This window comes from Eleutherodactylus coqui, chromosome 5 (assembly GCF_035609145.1).
Source record: "Eleutherodactylus coqui strain aEleCoq1 chromosome 5, aEleCoq1.hap1, whole genome shotgun sequence".
NCBI classification, from domain to species: domain Eukaryota; kingdom Metazoa; phylum Chordata; class Amphibia; order Anura; family Eleutherodactylidae; genus Eleutherodactylus; species Eleutherodactylus coqui.
In genome coordinates, this window is record NC_089841.1 from 246,655,631 (window position 1) to 246,674,749 (window position 19,119).

At 47.1% G+C, this 19,119-nt stretch overlaps 1 protein-coding gene across 1 annotated transcript in view; it reads left to right on the forward strand.

Annotated features, from left to right (window-relative positions):
• UGCG (UDP-glucose ceramide glucosyltransferase) overlaps nucleotides 1-19,119 on the forward strand; it is a 41,859-nt gene that overhangs the window by 13,760 nt on the left and 8,980 nt on the right. The window contains exons 2-6 of the mRNA XM_066604429.1: nucleotides 1,117-1,258; nucleotides 9,877-9,979; nucleotides 12,766-12,867; nucleotides 14,642-14,754; nucleotides 17,603-17,781. Of these exons, the coding sequence (XP_066460526.1) occupies nucleotides 1,117-1,258; nucleotides 9,877-9,979; nucleotides 12,766-12,867; nucleotides 14,642-14,754; nucleotides 17,603-17,781 (639 nt within the window). The remainder of the gene's footprint in view (nucleotides 1-1,116; nucleotides 1,259-9,876; nucleotides 9,980-12,765; nucleotides 12,868-14,641; nucleotides 14,755-17,602; nucleotides 17,782-19,119) is intronic.

Genomic DNA, 19,119 nt, shown 5'->3' on the forward strand with positions numbered 1-19,119 from the left:
TTGCAGAAGAGAAGGCTGAGAGGAGACTTAATAGCTGTCTGCAAATATCTGAAGGGCTGTCACAGTGCAGAGGGATCAGCCCTATTCTCATCTGCACAAGGGAAAATTAGAAGCAATGGGATGAAACTGAAAGGGGGGAGACACAGATTAGATATTAGACAGTGAGGGGGATCAATGAGTGGAACAGGTTACCCCAGGGGGTGGTGAGTTCTCCTTCAATGGAAGTCTTCAAACAAAGGCTGGACAGACATCTGTCTTGGATGACTAAGTGATCCTGCCTTGAGCAGGGGGTTGGACCCGGTGACCCTGGAGGTCCCTTCCAACTCTACCATTCTATGATTCTACCTTGCTCCCATGCACAGTGATGGATTCCAGGTCCCAAGAGATAATGTAAGCTGCAGAGTGTTTGCTGGGAAGTGGTTGTTACTGAATATTGGTTTCAGTGGTGAGGCATAAAACTAGTGCTTTCCTGATAAGTGAACCAAAGGAAGTAGCCGGTCACGAACACGGTTTGCAGGCTTTGCTTTCTGACGGGGATGGGGAGGGGGGGGGGGTGTTTGTTCTTGATATGCATTTATTTTAGTCTAAGAATAATCTTTCTTTGCATTTGTGTCCTATGAAAAATGTAATAAAGGCAGGTCAAATATATGCATATCAGTAAAAAATGGCCCAAAGGTGCCCATAGCTAGTACGACTTTATATTCGCGGGATCCGACGTGGATTTCTTTAAGTGAATTCCGCCTCTGAAAGCGATGGCAGAAGCCTGCAGCGGAGCGCTGTATTTCTGCTGTGACTGCAGATGTATGGCCGCAGATCCACAAGCAGATTTAACGCTTTACAGTTGGCAAATGTGTGTATGGAAATGGTGTGGAATCTGCGTCAGCAGTGACATGTTGAGGTGTGTTTTTATTTCCCCCGCATGTGTGAATTTGAAATCCACTTATAGAAAATGTTGACGGTAATGGGATGCTGATTTGCCATGAATTTGACCTAGAATCTGCATCAAGTCCAAAACCCCGCTATGTGCGCATAACCTTTGGTGTACAGCGGAAATGCTGCCGGTGGACGGGGTGCAGCTGGACCATGCCAATAACGCACATGTAATCTTCATTGCAGGCGGCTACATCTCAACAAGAAGGCGTCGGACAAGCAGCCTTACAGCAAGCTTCCGGGGGTCTCGCTGCTTAAACCACTGAAGGGTGTCGATCCCAATCTCATCAACAACTTGGAAACTTTCTTTGAGTTGGACTATCCTAAGGTACGCAGCCCGTCGCTTCCTGGTGATCACATGACTGTTTGTTATGTGTGTGTAAATTATGGTACGTTGCGGACAGGTACGGGTTAAATATAAACCATACACTCCATTTTTGTTACCCACCCGCCTCAGCTGCTTCGGGCACCAGGACCACTAGAGAGGTGGCTTATACTTCTGTCTACTATAGGATTCTTTCACTCTTGTAAAACCCTTTTTAAAGCAGTTGTCCCGAAAAATGAGATGGGTGTTAAAGGGTCTGATCAGTGGGGGTCTGACTGCCAGGAACGGGGGTCTGACGGCTAGGGACACGGGAATGGATCCAGGGAATAGGTAGAAAGTTCATTTTGTGAAACTACTTGACTTGAGACCATTGACAGTGGTGAAGTTTCCCCTCGTGTCACCCGCTGCACACCACACGAAAGTGTGACTCTTCAGATTGCTATGAATGCTTTCTCCCATACACGCCTATGGCAGAGCATGCGCTTGGCAATCTGAAGAGTCTAAACCTGTAGCTCAGAGGCAATAGATGCTTGCTGTGGCACTAGGGGATCTAGTGAAGGCTCCCTGGGCTGCCATGGAATCAATCCTATTAAGCCCTGCCTGTGGTAGGGCCTTAGAGATGATCGTTAAAAGTATAATGTTCTGCAGTACAGAAGTATTGCAGTATATTGTACAAGTAATCGAACAGTTGTAAGTTTACGTCCCGTATGGGGAGCAATAAAAACTGTAAAGTTTAATTTGAAGAAAAATAATTAAAATAAATATCCCTCTCCCTAGTAAAAAGAAAAAAAAACGTAATAACTACCGTAAAAAGAAATAGGCATTGTTGTGTCTGGAAGTCTAAACATTTAGGCTGGGTTCACACAGGGCGGAAATTTCATCAAATTTCGCCGCAGCACATCTGCCTGCGGCCGCTGATCCCTGGATTGGCCAGCCATGTGGACGAGATTTCTTAGACCTCTCATCCACACAGGACAGCAAATCCGTCACGGCAAAGCCGGGTGCTGCGGCGCGGATTCGCCGGCCGCAGCATGTCCCCTTTTTTTTTTTTGTTTCCTCAATTTTGCTGTGGCTGCACTCTCCTCTATGGGATCGCCGGCCACAGCAGAAAAGCGAGCGACCAGGCCGCTTCAAAACCCATGGCTAAGTGCCGCGGGTTTTGAAGCAGCGCTTTTCCCCGTTGAAATCTCAGTTTTTCGCTGCGGCCAAACTGCGAGATTTCCGGCATGTGTATGTGTGGACCCAGTCTTAAAATCACATTATTTATCCCAGATGCTGAACTCCTTTATACTAGATAATAAATTGCGCAATGCCAGAATTGGGGGTTATTTCTCATAGGACTAATAGAAACTCGAGCTTTCTGCACGGAGAACCAGCCCTCCAACAGCCCCGGTGACGGAAGTATTGAAATGTTACGGCTTGGATATGGTGACAAAGTAATTTTAACAAGTGTTTAGGTAAAACTGGTCGCTGTAATCGTGCTGAGCTGCTGATTATCGCCGCGGCGGTTTTAGTGCCATAAACGTCTTAAAAATGAAACCGCTATGGAGTGAGGTAAAGGCGAGCGAGTAGCTGACCTAATGATCTCCTCCACGTACTGCAGAACTCTTCTGCTCGGGGATTGACCTGCGATGGCGATTTCTCAGTGCGTATTTGGCGCACAATGTTGGTGGACTTTGGGGATTTATCCTATTAACTTCAAAGCAGAACCCACAAGTGCGAACTTCAGAATCATAGTTGGCTGTAATACGGGGGCACAAATGCATCATGTAAAGCCGTCCTTACCGCGATGTGACGCTCCAACGGCCTCATATCCCAACTCGCCTTGTATCTTCTCTGAGTGCTGATTGGTCACTGTGAATAAAGGTGCTTTTACACGGAACAATTATTGGATCCAGCGAGAATCTGAACGTTTATCGTTCAGTGCAAATGCACCGACTGAACGACAAGTCTTCAACTTCTCATTCAGTTTCTGTGTGCGCCTATAAAGGACTGCCAATGGTGGTTGGCGTGATTCCCCGCCGCTCCGCCACCGTGCGGTCAGCAATGATTGTACTTTTTACACAGGAACAGAAGTGATTATTGCTGGGGCGACCTGTTGGGCATCTGTGGCATGACAGATAAACACTCTAAGGCCGTCTTCACATGACCGAGAAAATTGCGTTGCGAGGCGCACGAATATGGGCCCCATTCCTTTGAATGCATTCCTTTACCAGCCCTATCGGAACATGACGCTATATAGGGCTCTTATAAATCTGACGAGGCGGCTGCCCGTAAAAACTAGTCAAATTGCGCGTTTACTCTTCCATTGCGTCATAGAAGACGGGAGGCGATTGGATAGGTGGTTGTAGTTCGTCCGTTACTTTGTCTGTTTGCTGTACTGGAAGAGTTGGGTTATGGTTTGGGGTTTTCTACATCCCCTTTCGACTCCCCCTGTCATGGCTGACTGATGTTGGTCTGTTAATACATCTATGCAGGAAATGGTTATGATTAATTGAAGTGTGTAGGAAACTTCTTCCTTCTTTGCAGAACTTTCCTAAAGTAACTTAAATTCATGTTTTTCAACTTTTATCGGTTGTTTTTTTTTTCCTTCTGTTGCTCTAATGTCGTTTGCGACTTCCTTTGCAGTCATGGCAGCATTTTCTGCTAGCTTGATGCTCTTGGGTTAGTAAATCCCCCCTTAGTGCCTAAGAAGCATGGCTTTGCTGAGGCGGCATGTCTTGTAGATGTCTGATGAATAATGAAAATAAATGATGCCTCCTTGTACAATCCAGTCCTCCTCCTACAGCATATGGGGGAATTCAGCGAGGAACCGCAAGGGGAAACATTCAGCACCAGCGGGACGGACGGATGCTGCAGCGAAGGTTAAATTAAGTAGATAAAGAAAAACTAACCCCCAGTATGTGCCGTCTAAAATGGTGTGCTAAACACTTTCCGAGTGCATAGCCTTGGGCAGCGCTTCCTTCAAGGAGCAGATTTCGTTCCAGAAGAAACAGTATGCAAGAAGGCCTTCGCTGTTCGCAAGATATCACATAAGGATGTGTCTGAGAGGCTGCAGACTGACGGCCGTTCATCTATTGGATCAGTCAAAATAACTGGTGACCTTCTCAAGGTTATGGGGGCCTTATAGTAGGTGGCTGTAAAGAGGCTATACATTTATAAGCATAGGGTGTAATGTTGGGCGTTTTCCCCATGAACGCCCTATCTTCATTTCTGCAATCCTCAAAGAACTTCCGATTGTACGCATTGCACTAGCAATCCATGCATTTGTTTATAGATTAGATAGCTTTCTCATTTCACCCCACCCAGCTGGCATCGCTGCTCGTTACCATGTTCTGCTGCTAACCTGTAATCATTTGCAAAGGACAAAACAGATACCTGTAGTATTAAAAGTACTCATTTGGTATAAGGGCTGTAGTACCCTGTTGTACTGCCTCTAGCTTGGATACAAGATGTGATACGGGCAGGCATGGGGGCTCTAGTACCCTGTTGTACCGCCTCTAGCTTGGATACAAGATGTGATACGGGCAGGCATGGGGGCTCTAGTACCCTGTTGTACCGCCTCTAGCTTGGATACAAGATGTGATACGGGCAGGCATGGGGGCTCTAGTACCCTGTTGTACCGCCTCTAGCTTGGATAAAAGATATAATACAGGCGGGCATTTAGGCTCTAGTACCCTGTTGGGCTGCCTCGAGCTTCGATACAAGATGTGATATAGGTGGGCATGGGGGCTCTAGTACCTTGTTGGGCTGCCTCTATCTTGGATAAAAGATGTAATACAGGCGGGCATGGAGGCTCTCGTAGCATTTTGGACCGCCATTAGCTTTGATGCAAGATTTGATACAGGCTGGCATGGAGGCTCCAGTACCCTGCTGTACCACCTCTAGCTTGGATACAAGATGTGATATAGGCGGGCATGGAGGCTCTAGTACCCTGATGTACCACCTCTAGCTTCAATGCAAGATGTGATACAGGTGGGCATGGAGGCTGTAGTACCTTGTTGGGCTGCCTCAAGCTTGGATACAAGATGTGATATGGGTGGGCATGGAGGATCTAGTACCCTGTTGTACCGCCTCTAGCTTAGATACAAGATATGATACGGGCGAGCATGGAGGATCTAGTACCTGTTGTACCGCCTCTAGCTTAGATACAAGATATGATACGGGCGAGCATGGAGGCTCTAGTACCTTGTTGGGCTGCTTTGAGTTTAGATACAAAATGTGATATGGGCCGGCAAAGAGGCATACAGGCTCTGTACAGTATCCTGTGGTATATTAGTCCATATTAGTCCACTTTTGCTGTAGCGGAGTCTCTAGTTCATGCAAACTAGTAGGCTTTCGAAGTTGGTGTCCCAGATGGCCCTATTAATTTTTTATTGGTGATAAATCTGCGAGCAGGCAGCCACAGAAGTGACAATGTTGTGAAAACATTTCTGTGACCCCCCCCCCCCCTTGTCCTGCTGGAAAATGCCTCTTGGAAGCCGCCATGAGAAGAACACACGTGGTTGCAGGATGTCCTGAACATATCGCTGAGCTGTCATTGTCCCTCGTACCACTACTAGGGATGACTGACTGGGGGTCCATCGTATATGACAGTCCATCACACCAGCAGTGAGGGTAGTGTGCTGCTCCACAGCAAAGAGAGGATTGAGATGCTCATCCTGAGTTCTCCAGACACCAATATAGCAGTCAGTGGCCAAACTAAACCTGGATTCGTTGACTACAACCCGGATCCACTCCATGGCAGGCCAGTTTTGTTGTTCATGACACCACTGCAAACAGCGTCTATGGTGGGTGGGTGACAAAGGCAAAACATGTAATGGGCGCTGTGAGACCAAATATCTTTCAGCCAAGCCTGGAAATGGTTGAGGCAGACACAGGAGCCTGTAACGATGGCGTCTTGATGGCGGACAATAAAACTGTTGGAGCTGCTCATGCTTGTCGGTTGATCAGACGCTCCCCTCTTCTGGTGGTCTGTTGGGTGTGTCCTGAGCCCGGTCACCTTGTGTGCCCTCACACATCCACTGGTTCCAACACCCTCTAACAGTCTGGTCTGACCCTTCTCTCTTCTGGTGGTCTGTAGGGGGCGTCCTGAGCCCGGTCACCTTGTGTGCCCTCACACATCCACTGGTTGCAACACCTCCTAACAGTCTGGTTAGGACAGTCTAGATGGCAGGCAATTTGTCAATACGATGATTCAGCTTCTCACCAATAATGCACCCCTCTCAGACTCTGGTAACGGGGTGAAATCTCTTCTCTGTGACGTAGAGGCGTCTAGTGGTCAACAAGCTCTACACAAGTGGAAGAAGAGGTCACTACACACAAGGAGCCTCCGAGAGCCTTTTATAGGCCCATACATTACTCTTGGGGCTGGAGGATAAACCCAAAAGCACTAGTGGTACCAGAAGGTGTAGGGAGCCTGTCCAAGCAGTACCTCCAGCCCCAAGAGTGATGTCCTACCCAGCCTGACTCATGAAGGGGCCTACTCCGAAACGTGTATCCACTGGCTTTCATTGATATAATAAGAGGAGGTTGGATGTTATCCCACTCTGTTTGAAATTCATTGGAGAGCAGCGTCTAAACACCAGCATTGTTCCTCCACTGCACTTGACCAAAAGTTAGTAGATCTATCTGGTAAGCAGCGCCTCCCTAGTGAAAATTGTTTCACACATGTGCATGCTTTTCTCTCCTCATCTTCCGGGCTCCGGACATCTGACTGGACCCTTGCATACACTGGGCTTGCTCCACACCTTTCCTATAGGCCAAGTATGGAACCACTTTTGGGGCCTCAGGTGACCATTCATCTAATCATACCACAATTCTCCTAATTTTGTACATCTCCATGCCGAGTTTTGCAGCAAACTACCATTTCCTGTAGGGGCGGGATTTTCTTTGACAAAAGGTGTATTTTACAAATCAAGTGAACGTGTAATCAGTATTCATATATAAATGCTGCGGCACAATATATCCAGTTGATCTCTAGCGGAGCGTGGCAGAAAGTTGACTACTTCCCTCTGTTTTATAATTCTCGCCTTGTTAAAAATTGTTCACAGTTGGTTTTGGGATGCTGAACCCTCTGTAGACTTTGTGGTCACTATTTCTAATGCCAAAACTTATTACAAGCGTTTCATTGGTCAGGAACGCTATCTTTTCTCCTTAGGGAGAGCACCTAGGTGAGTGAGGAGACTTATAAGGCCATTCATGCTCCTTTGGGTAATATGCAAATTAGTGTTTTAGTTGTAACCTTCAACGTTGGCTAGTGATACTCCTGGGGGTGTTAAGTATCGGGTGCCAAATCCTGTACCTTGTCTCTGTTTACAGATTCATAGGGGAGCCTTTTAGAACCTTTTACTTTCTGACATTGACCAAAGGGGAGAACATATTTAAAGCAAGGCCTATTTTGTTGTGATGGCCAACGTAGGTCTTCCCACATCATGCAATGTCAAATTTACATAAGTCCTAGATACATTGGTTCTTCATGAATATTTCATTGGATTATTATATACTTCGAGGTAATAACTTACTGTAAAATGTCTCCAAGTTCGTTGACTGACGTAGACTGATCTGGGTGTCCGCATCTTTGTTGAGCGAACAGGTTCTACCAGAGCCTATTAAGGTCACATAGTATGTAATTTAAATAACAAGTTCGCCAACTTTCAGGTTGGTTCCCTTTGTGCCAGGGTAATGACTTACCTTGATGTATTCTTAGCCAGAGTATTTATATAATGCAGCAGGAAGGGTGGATAACGAGGATTACAAGTTGGCACTTGGTGTCTGATCATTATACAGTACTGCTGAATCAATGGCTTATACTCGCGTTCCGTACATCGCTTAATTCCATGTTCCTTCATCACCTGCAGTTCTCTGCCGTCCCTCAGATCCGCCAATTTCGGGTCTTTTTCTTCTTTTGGTCGTCCAAGATGGTGAATGCACTCCTCAGACTACCTAATCCCCACGGTGCATGGGTAGTTTTGGACTATTAATGCACTCTATCTAATGTCTGATTTGCCGGAGATGCTCATGTGATCAACAGTGGCCAATCAGAGAGCAGTGTGCATTAGGTAGATACTCTTCTCTTCTAAAATCCCTCTCCCTCCAAGTACAAACATCTTCTGTAAAATTCTGATCCTTTTGTAAAAGTTTCCCTCCTGATGGAGGATCGAAAGTGTTCCCCATTGATTTCAGTGGGGTAACCTTGCAATGTATCAAAGGTCCCATTGAAATCAATGAGCAATGTGGAAAAATAGGCCAGATTTTACCTTGCTGCATCGCTGCGAGGGAAGGCATTGCTTATATGAAATGAACCCCATTCTTTTGAATGGAGTCAATCACGTCTCAATGCGCAAAACTCGCGTGAGATTCCCTGCTGCGCGAAACCGGCCTTAGACTGCCAAATAATGCTGTAAAAACTGCCACAACCTCAAAAAAGGCAAAGCTGCATCCAGTTGTTGGCTTTTACCTGCAGCGTCTGAATGGACTCTCTTGGTGGTTTCTCGTACGTGAAGACGGTTCTCTTCCTGATGGCGCCGTAAAAGCTGCACTTTGTAATTCTATTTACCCCTCCACACTGTAAAGTATGAAAGCTGATCTTTGTAATATACAACTCGGGTTGCTTGGCTCACCTTGGCAGGTTATTATAGGTCACGGACTCGTTGCACAACTATACACGCCCTTGGTGACTGGTAATTGTCCTTCATCTGTGCACTTCCTGTTCCGTGTCCGTCCTTCACGGCTCACGGTGTGGGGAGGACTCCTCTAACTCTCATGTATTTAGAGTGTGAGTGAAGTTCCCGAGCGGCTGACGCCATCCCCGCTCATTCGCGCTCGGACAGCGTGTTTTAGAATGATTTTCGCTGAGAATCGTACAATTCTCGTTCAAGGCTTCACATTTCTGCGCACGAGCCGGCGGTGATTTTTATGCCGGCTGAAACTGAATGACTAACGAGAACGGCGTGTTTCTCACTTAGTCGTCGACTCGCGTTTAAACTGGACGGTTATCATTCCGTTTTTTTTGTTTTATGAGCGACAATCGTTCCGTCTAAATACACCTTAAGGTTTGTCACACGGCCAACAAAATCACGTATGATTTGTGTGTTGCGAGGCACTGAAATCTCACATGAGTATGAAACCCATTCTTATGAACGCGGTCATACACGCAACTGCCATATAATGGTGTTCTATTTTATTTATTTTTCTGTTGAAACAACATGCGCAGGAAAATTGCACGAGCGACGCGGCGCACCCCTGTACGGCTTGTTCCGTTAGGGCTTTCTATGATGTATGTTGTAAAAAAAAAAATGGCACCGCATATAAGTTGGTCAACATGGCTGAACCCAACAGAACCCTTTCCGTCATGAAGTTCCATCAAGGTGTTTTTTGTTCGGTGACCATAAGCAGAAACCTCCCTGTAAAGTCTGCCTTGTGGCCGTGAGTAATAAACGCGACTACGTTGCCCTTGAGTAATCGCCATCCTCTGGGTAATTCTGGTGTACGGTTGAACTGGCAGGAGGCACTCGCTATCCCTGGTGATGTAGTTGGGTGACCTGCGGCTAGAAATAGTCGGAGCCACGGGAGGATAAGTTGCTAGGCGCTAATTGACTTGTGTGCCTTTTTTTTTCCAGTTCGAAATCCTCCTTTGTGTTCAAGATGTTGACGATCCGGCTGTGGACGTATGCAAGAAACTACTGGGCAAATACCCCAATGTGGACGCCAACTTATTTATAGGTACGATCGCCAGCCGTTTAGTCGGGACTTGTGGGTTTAAGCTGTTTAGTCGATATTGTTCTCAGGTATTAAACAGTAGGTAGGTACCAGTCCCCTGATGACTGACCTCCAGGGTGATGGCACATCGCAACATTTTCTTTAAAAGTCTCTAAAAGGAGAACATTTGCATATCCGCTCAGATGAGCGGATAACAATCGAGATTTCCGTGAGTGGAAATAAAATCGCAGCGTGTTGTATTTTTGTACGGACTCCGCATGGACGGCTTCCATTGAATCATGGAAGCCGTCCAACCTGCGGCCCATCTGCAGTTGACATTGCAGATAGGCAGTGGGTACGCGCGTCATCACCTGGTGCTGGAAATATGAAAAACATCTATACCGTGCATTACCAACGGCGAGCGCAGTAAAGAAATTACAGGTACGCGGGTCGCTGGCCGTGGTCAAAGCCGGATTGCGCTGTGGGCTCCTGAGACCAGCCTTAAACGTTTTCTCCGGGTCTTTAAAAATTGATGACTTATCTACGGGATAAGTCCTAAACGGTTGATCGGTGGGGTCTGTCACCCAGCCTGTCAGCGATTCACCGGCAATAAGCGGAGAGCGCTGTGCGTTGTGCAGGGACTACAGTGAAGCCGTCGGTCTTCAATGTTCGGTGCAGAAAATGACGACTTCTTACATCCGTCGTTGAGTCGTCTGCTTGGTGTTCGTCTAGGATTCACCAGTTATACATTTCGATGTCCTCTGGCTAATTTGCAGCAGCAAGAAGAATCCTCTCTGCTGATATTCTATACCGGTAAGCCGGGAGGGCAGGATGTGTTACAGAGGAGCGCCGGCCCCCCTCCACTGCCTGGTAATCTAATACACAACCAGATCTGCTAACCGGCTTCCAGGATTCCCTCATTTGTCTTTCCAGGAACGGCTCTTTCTGATGTGCCTTGCCGTTATTTTTTTGCCTTTCTCTGCCGGGCGACTAATTTGGTGGCTCAGCAGTTTTATGCCGAAACAATTGCCTTTCACAAAGAAATACGTACTTTTTAAAAAACAATGTATTTATTTTTATAGATTTTTTTTTTTTTTTCTGTGCTATCATCTACTTGCCCCGTCCCTCCTCTTTCCCAGCTGCTATCGACCCTGGAAAGTAATGCTGATGACAGCAGTACTGCTCGGTCCTTCTGCTAGACACATCCCGCAGCAGTGCTGGCAATCTCAGGAAACCTGGCTTGCAAGAGTCCTACTAACAGCTGAGCGCTGAAAAAAACCGCTTTGGCTGAATCAGACGGCCTTTTCCTGCCAGCGATGAATATTTAATTATAGACTCCCAACCCTGCTATTATTTCCTGTCATCGTCTTGATATAAACTGGGGCATCAAAAATACTTCACCTGCAGATCAGTGTAGTAGATCTGTGTTCTAGAAAAACGTACATATGTAAAAAGGAACCTCTATCTGTAAGAGGGGTCTCGCACGAACGGATTCTAATTGCGAAATCTGTAATCGCCGTGTGCGCCGAGGCTACATGGAAAACACGGGCCGTGAAAGGCACGAACGTTAATTTAAATATTTTTTTATTTTTTTTCCCCCCCTCCACGCTCATGGATACGAATTGCATTTTCCACGAGCGGTAGAAAAATTGCCGCATGCTCTATTTTGCCACAGACCCTGCTGAAGTCAATAGAGGCTTCGAACCTACAGCCCATATACAATTAATATTGCGTATGGGCCGCAGGTACCCAGGTCATCGCTTAATGACGGCGCAGGTAATGCAAACCATGAAAGAAGAAAAACTGTACTGATGAAGACCGCTGGCAAGCCGCTGCAGTCATCCGCAATACTGAGAAATCGAGTACCGGTCAGGCTCTCAGCCGGAATCCGCTGGGGGCTCCTGAATGCAGAATCTAGTACGCCCATGGGAGCCTGGCCTGAAGCGAACCCCACCCCCCCAAATACACATGGAGTGACAGTATGCTTCTGTTCTCAATGGGAAGCGCTGGAGAAAGCATGTTGGAAGAGCGGGGGTCACATCTGCACTGGAAGGTCCCATCACAGAGCCAGCACAGAATACCAGAAGAAATGGCGCAACATGCAGCACTTTTTTTTGCTTCCAGTAAAACGCCAGCAGCTGAGCAGAACCCGTTCTAGTCAATGGGGTCCGTTCGCGCTATTGGGTTCCACCATAAGACGGACCCGTTCGGCTTCGGGATTCCTCTAAACTGCACCCCAAACGCAGCATTCCAACCCTTCTCTCCCCCCACACTAGTATTATGCCCAGGATGCCTTACACTGGCTAACTTGTGCTGATCGACAGATCGCATATGGATCAGTACTTGTTACTGCTGTTCTCGTGCGGCAGGGGATCATAAGAATATCCAGGTAGGGTGGCGATAAGTGTTTGTACCCGCTCGTTGGTCCGTGTAAAGGGGTCTTACTGTCTACATCCTAATGAAACCATGAAGACATGAGGTACTTAAAGGGAAGGAAGTTAATTAAAGAACTTAAACTTTTTATAAAGTTTTCACATGTCATAGTGACCTGGGGGTCCGGGGAGTCTGATCACCGTGCCTATTAGGCTGTTTCCGGATCGGTGTATGGGCTTCATAGAAAGTCACCGGAGTCTGTACATCGTTTGCTGATTGGCAGTAGAATGGGCACAGTGCTCAGAAGTTTGTTCCTTTTCGCGGTCAGTGGGGGTCTCCGTACCTGGACAATCACTGATCAAAACGTTCGACCTGTCAGACGTTTATAAAGTTTTTACTTACACTTAAAGCTAACTTTTTTTTTTTTTTCCTCCTAGGTGGTAAGAAAGTTGGCATTAACCCAAAAATCAACAACTTGATGCCCGGATATGAGCTTGCCAAATATGATCTCATATGGATCTGTGACAGCGGCATTAAAGGTATCCTTCCTCAGACATGCCACAGATACATGTTGGGTAGGAAACCAATAACTTCCAGGAATGGCGTTATTTGAGCAAGAGACGACAGTCCTGTAACCAGCTCCCAGGATGGGCGCGCTCTCCGCAGGGCGCCCGTTACTGTTTGTTTAAAGCCTCCTATTTACGTAGTCGCGGCTGAGGTCCCTGTAGAACAACTTCTGGCTGCGCTGCACTTCCATGAGCTTTATGAGGCCAGCGGGACCTGATAAGATCTGTTTATCCTTCCATATCCTCTTAGTGCATAATGTTGCTTATGTTATCCTCTCTGAAAACAAAGCATTACCCCGGGCGCGCGCCAATGTCAAGCCAAGGCTAAAGCCTCGTGTAGTCAGACTACTTAGACACGAGGTGCTAAATAGAAAAATGGGCAAATATTACCGCCGCACAACGAATGCGTTGATATTGGACTAATATTCACAAGAAGGCAACTTTCATCCACATTAAGCAGTTGGTGACCAACTTACTAGATACAATCTGAAGTCCGACTGCTGGCAGGAACTTGGAGGGTTTCTTTTTTGTGACACTTGTGGGCAACATTTCTACAGGAACTGCAGTAAAGGTTTCTGGGCCCCTCTACCCCCCTCTATCAGATGACCTATTTTTTGGTGTTCTACTTCCTGTTGTTCCTGCTGTGGTCGGTCCTGTGGTTCTCGGCTGTAGTGCAGTTCCTCGTGTTCCTTGTTTCTATACTTATTTCTGCAGTCCTAATATTTCAGGGCGTCGTTTACAAGTTGCCATATGAAGACAGATCCCTTTAATTTTTGGGATCCGTTAGTGATCTGTCAAATTAAACCATTTCTTAAAAGCACCTCGTATTTAATTCAGTGCCCCACCGCAGCCAATTACATCCCGCCCTCCTCTCGCCTCTTAAGGCCGCCTGTACACGGCAGAGCGGAATTCTGAAAGCAGGTGCCCGCATCGGATTCCTGTTCTGACCGTGGCCAGCGACCCTGCACACCTGTTTTTTTTTTGTTTTGTTTTTTTTCCCCCCTGTGGATGGTCGTGGCGCCGTTGTACATGCGCAGATTTGTTTTTGTGTGTTTTTTTTTTTTTTTTTCAAATGTTAATCTCGCACCGTCGCCAGGCGATGACGTGGAATCCGCGACTTGTCTGCAATGTTAACAGTTGTGGACCGGGCGTGGGTTGGATAGCTTCCATTGACTTCAAAGGAAACTGTCTGCGGGGAATCAGTGCGAGCATTGAGCATGCTACAATTTTTTTTAATTTTTAAAATTTTTTTATTGATTTCCCTCCGTGAGCAGAAACCGCAATTGATTCCACTCGTGTCCAGGAGAACGATCTCCCCTAGCATGCTATTTGCTGCTGATCTGCGGTCTGGACGCCTGCTGCGGACTCCACAGCAATAATCCATTCGTATGTAGGTGACCTAATGCTGCCCTAAGTACTGCAGCGTGCGCCAACTGCTACCGAGCCCTACTTAGTGGAAAATCGTGCGACATGTCCGTAACGGAAAATCTGCACCAAATTCTGCATAACTTTCCTTGTCAAACATTTAATAATCCGCATCGATGGTGAGCAGATCCGCAACTGATTTCACTTTTTCATTGGAGGGGTGACGTCTGCTGCAGATTCGCACCCAAATCCACATCAATCTGCTCAAAGGGTAGTTTCACACGGGCAATCGTGATGTAGGTTCCCGCGGGTTTCTTGTTGTGGTGGTTTGTTTGTTTGTGTTTTTTTTAATTTTTTAAATTCTTTTTAATTCCTCTTGCAGTGAAGCCGGACACTCTGACAGACATGGCCAATCAGATGACCGAAAAAGTTGGGCTGGTGCACGGACTTCCATATGTGGCGGACCGTCAAGGCTTTGCTGCTACACTAGAGCAGGTAAATCACTTCTGAGCGTGTGATCCCGGAGATGGAACCTCCCGAGGGCGGAGGAACCAGTTGTGAGGCGGCTGACGTGGCAGCTACACATTCCAAAGTTCAATTTTTTTTCTTTTCGTTTTTTTCCCCATTCCTCTTCTTTATAAGCAATGATGTAACCTATGCACACCTGTCTGTGTGCCGCTACAATGTATCTGTTTCTGTTTGGCAGAAGCTGATATTTACACTTTTTTTCTTTCTGAGTATTGATCCAGCTCTATAGTACAATATTTAAACTGTAGCAGTCCGTTTCTTGTGGTATGCGGCCCCCGTGGCGGTTCCTCCACGTTCCTTGAAAGTAATACTTTGTTTAAAAAAGAAAAAAAAAGTATATCTTTTAAACTTTGCATTTACTATGAGGGATCTAGTAAGTAAATAGAATGCCCTCGTCCTCCTATCAGCTCAGCACCGTGTAAAGTCATTCTATTAAAATCCGTCTACTGAAGGCTCCTAGGTGCGGCGTCTTGCACTGGAATCCGGCTGACGGGGTTTTGCTCTGACGCGCCTCTACCAGTCCGGAAGGAACGGTGACTAGTTCAGGCAGCAGTTCTGAAGCAAATACCTTAGTGATGACCTGTCGAGCGTCGCCTGCCTCCAGTTTCACTTGTCCCTTATTCTACATTGTGAGGCCCAATACCGCGTTCACCAACGTGCATTATTTTTTATGCCGATGCCATGCGGTTTTCATTCAAAAGCGCTTCGTAACTTTTCTGTGAAATTGCGGTCTTCAGGCGGGTTCCACGTACTTGAGGATCGCAAGTATTTCCCATTGACTTCAGCGAGGAACATGATATCACACGTCATGCGTCTTCTCTTAAAATCCCGCTGAAAACAATGGGTGAAGCGTTCCGAGGGAGCGCCAAAAGACAGAACGTGCTGTGTGTAAGCTTGTTAATGGCGGTTTCCCTTTAGCTGGAAAGTTGGTTTCCATTCTATTCCAGGCTGTAAAGTACAAGAATGTCCCCACAGAGGTGGGACGGCGTTCCTGCTGGGAGTTTGTGAACTTTTTGTAAACTTTTGACATGTTATAGCGACACACTAGAAGTTTTGATCAGCGAGGTTCCAATAGTGGAAGCGCTCAGCCAAGCGCTGTGCGCCTTCAGCTCTGATCACTCTCTGGCTCTACTAGATAGCTGAAGTCGGGCTAATGGAGGCCCGCAGAGGGGTCTTGTCTACAGCTGCCTAGAAGACTGAAGAGACGGTCACAGCCAGAGGTACTCGGCACATCTGCCCCTTTCAGTGATTGAACCCCCACTGATCAAAAGTTTAAGTTTGTGTCTCCCTGATATGTCGAGTTTTACAAGAGTGCAGTTACTGTACGGCTCAGTGCACACTAGCGTGTTTTGGGGTCTGTGTTATTCCATAGACCACACACAACCCCATTATAGTCTACGAGGCTAAGACACATGGACCCATGTTTGTATGGAAAGAACCGCCCACCCCTTCCCCCCCAAAAAACTGGCATGTCTTATTCCCATGAGTAACTGGATATGTCAGTGCAGGTGAATGCGCTATGCCTACATATATTGGACGGCGCGCTTTAGTGTCCATGTGCTATCCCATGCGTCATTGGGGAATTTTTTGCCTTTTTCTGGATCAACAAGGGGAGTGGAAACGGGCTGAAAGACAATGACCATTTAGTTCAGCCTAACATACTATATTACTATTAGCGTTGCACTGAGTTACTCGGGCATCACTTGCAGTTATTGCTAGTGTGCACTTTGTCGGCTCCAAGTGAATTTCAGCCTTACAATCCAGATTTATATAAAACGCCACACGTGTACTACCATGTTTCCCGATAAGCCCTCCCCCGAAAATAAGCCCTAGGTAGGCCACATGTAAAATAAAAATAAATGTTCTCATAGCAGCAGGCATTCGGGTCCCTTGCGCTGGGCTGCGGCACTGCTGCAGGCTGCCGTGTCCTCCTGGATGCCGACAGAGCAGTTCTTCCTGGTGGCGGGACTCGAATACCCCGCCTCCAGCAAAGCTAATGCTCTGGTTGGTTAATCGAGCAGCGTGTCAGCCAATGAAAGCCGGCACTGGATTAACCAATCACGGCCACTCAATGATGTCATTCAATGAGTGGCTGTGATTGGTTAATCGAGTGCCGACTCCCATTGCCTGATGTGGTGCTCAATTAACCAATTGGAGCATTAGCTTGCTGGAGACAAGGTATTCAAGCCCCGCTACCAGGAAGAACTGCTCTGTCGGCGTGCAGGAGGACACGGAAGCCTGCAGCAGCGATGGAGACCAGCGTTAGCACTGGAATGCCGGCTGCTAGGTAAGTAGTATTAGACACGCCCTAAAAATAAGACACTGCCTCTTTTGGGGCAAAAATTAATATAAGACAGTGTCTTATTTTCAGGGAAACAGTTAGTCATCGTTTTAGCACTTACAACATTATGGGTAGCAGTCCCCCACCTTCAAGTGTAGGAACGGCCTATGTCTGTCTGCCCCCAGTCTATAGACAGAGTTGGGTTGCACTCTGGCTGTGATGGTCTGCATATTTACATCATGTTCTTCGCAGCGGAGTTACTGGAGCGGCTTGAGGCATTTTTCACACCTTCCAGGCCGGGGATCAGTTCTTTCCCCTTTTTGGCCTAATCGAAACTGCATATCCAGACACTTTGACCACAGTCGGGAGGACATTACTTGCAAAGTTTAACTTCTCTAACTTTTTATAGTGAATTGGAAGGAACTGAGAAACTACTTGTTAATTAAGTTCCTTTCATTATGAAAATGGTGACGGCTCTAGAACTGCATGCAATATACTACATATATAACCGGCTCTTCCCTTTTTTGTGTTTAGGTTTATTTTGGGACTTCCCATCCGAGATCCTACATCTCTGCCAATGTTACTGGTATCAAGTGTGTAACTGGGATGTCCTGCCTAATGAGGAAGGAGGTTCTGGACCAGGCCGGTGGCCTGATCGCGTTTGCGCAGTATATAGCTGAAGATTATTTCATGGCCAAGGCGATAGCAGATCGGTAAGTTGTGCGCAGGTTCAGCCTTAAAGGGACGTTGAGCCTAGAAGTGACGCAGGAGATAATCTTGCCGACGCGGTTAGAACCGCTCGTGAAGTCCTTTCAAAAGAATTAAGTCGACGTTCTTGCAAGTTCTGTGCGTCTCGCAATGCACGAAACTCGCAGGAGATTTCCGCAATGGTAAAATTGGACATGCCGTGGAATTGAATTCCGCACAACATGTCATTTTCCACAGGGTTTCGTGTGATTATTTCTCAGCTTGTGGGCAAGATTTTCAAAGTTTTGCTACTGTAAGACCGCCTGCAGACGGGCAGGTCGGGTCCGGCGGCGAGAATCCAACCCGAGCGCCTGCAGGGACCAGTGTGTACTCACCTGCGACTCCGGCTGTTTGATGTGCCGGCTTGCCGGGCAGCCGGCGCATGCGCAGACCAGAGTCGGCGGTGGGTGAGTGACGTTTCTGTGCAGGGCTCTGCGAGCTCCGCACAGAAATGGAGCATGCCGCGGTTTGTTTGCCGCGCGAGACTTCGCACGGCCAAGCCGCGGCCGTCTGCATAGGATTGCGTTTGTTAATGCAAACCTATGCAGGCTTCCAGCGGTGGAAATCCCACCGCGGCATTTCCGCTCGTGTGCAGGTGCCCTAAGTGTTGTGGAATTTCCGTGCGGTGGGTCTGCATAGACATTCCACAGCAAACCCGCCTCCTCTGGACCAGCCCGAGGTATTTTATAATTGGGTTTTCCTTGGCGCTCGTCTGTCGGAGGTAAGTAGTGTAGAATTATGGCTGAAAGCCTCAAAAATCAACATGTGAAATTTTAAAGTATGTTGGGTGATTGTAAACACTGCAAAAGCATGCAAAAGAGTTAGAAAATGTGCAAGATTTGGTTTGGAGGTCACGCTTGAAAAAAGCCAATTTCACTACAGAATGTTTTCATTGAGGGCTGCGCCTGCAGTTACGAGCGTTGGCCACTACAGAGGTTGGGCAGTGTGGCTTCGGCTCTGACCCCTTAAGTATTACTGGGTGCAGAATCCTGTTGCATACCTGAGGAATGTATACAAAAAAACACTAAATGTTGCAAAAGAAGTAGTTTGCATGAATAGCGGGAGAACCAACCCATGTGTGCCGGAGACTCGGTGTGACCTTCACCACCTCCGTGGATTACGGCAGCACTTTCTATACAATGCATGTTGTGTTGAAACTGTTACGGATCCTGTGGAGCCGTGAAGTCTGGACCGACCTTAAAACAGCTAGTATAATAGGTGTTGAAGCAATATACCAGCTGATCGTGCTCCGGCGCGTCCAGAGCAAACATTCCCTTTAATCCCTTCATGATATAACCAGTTTC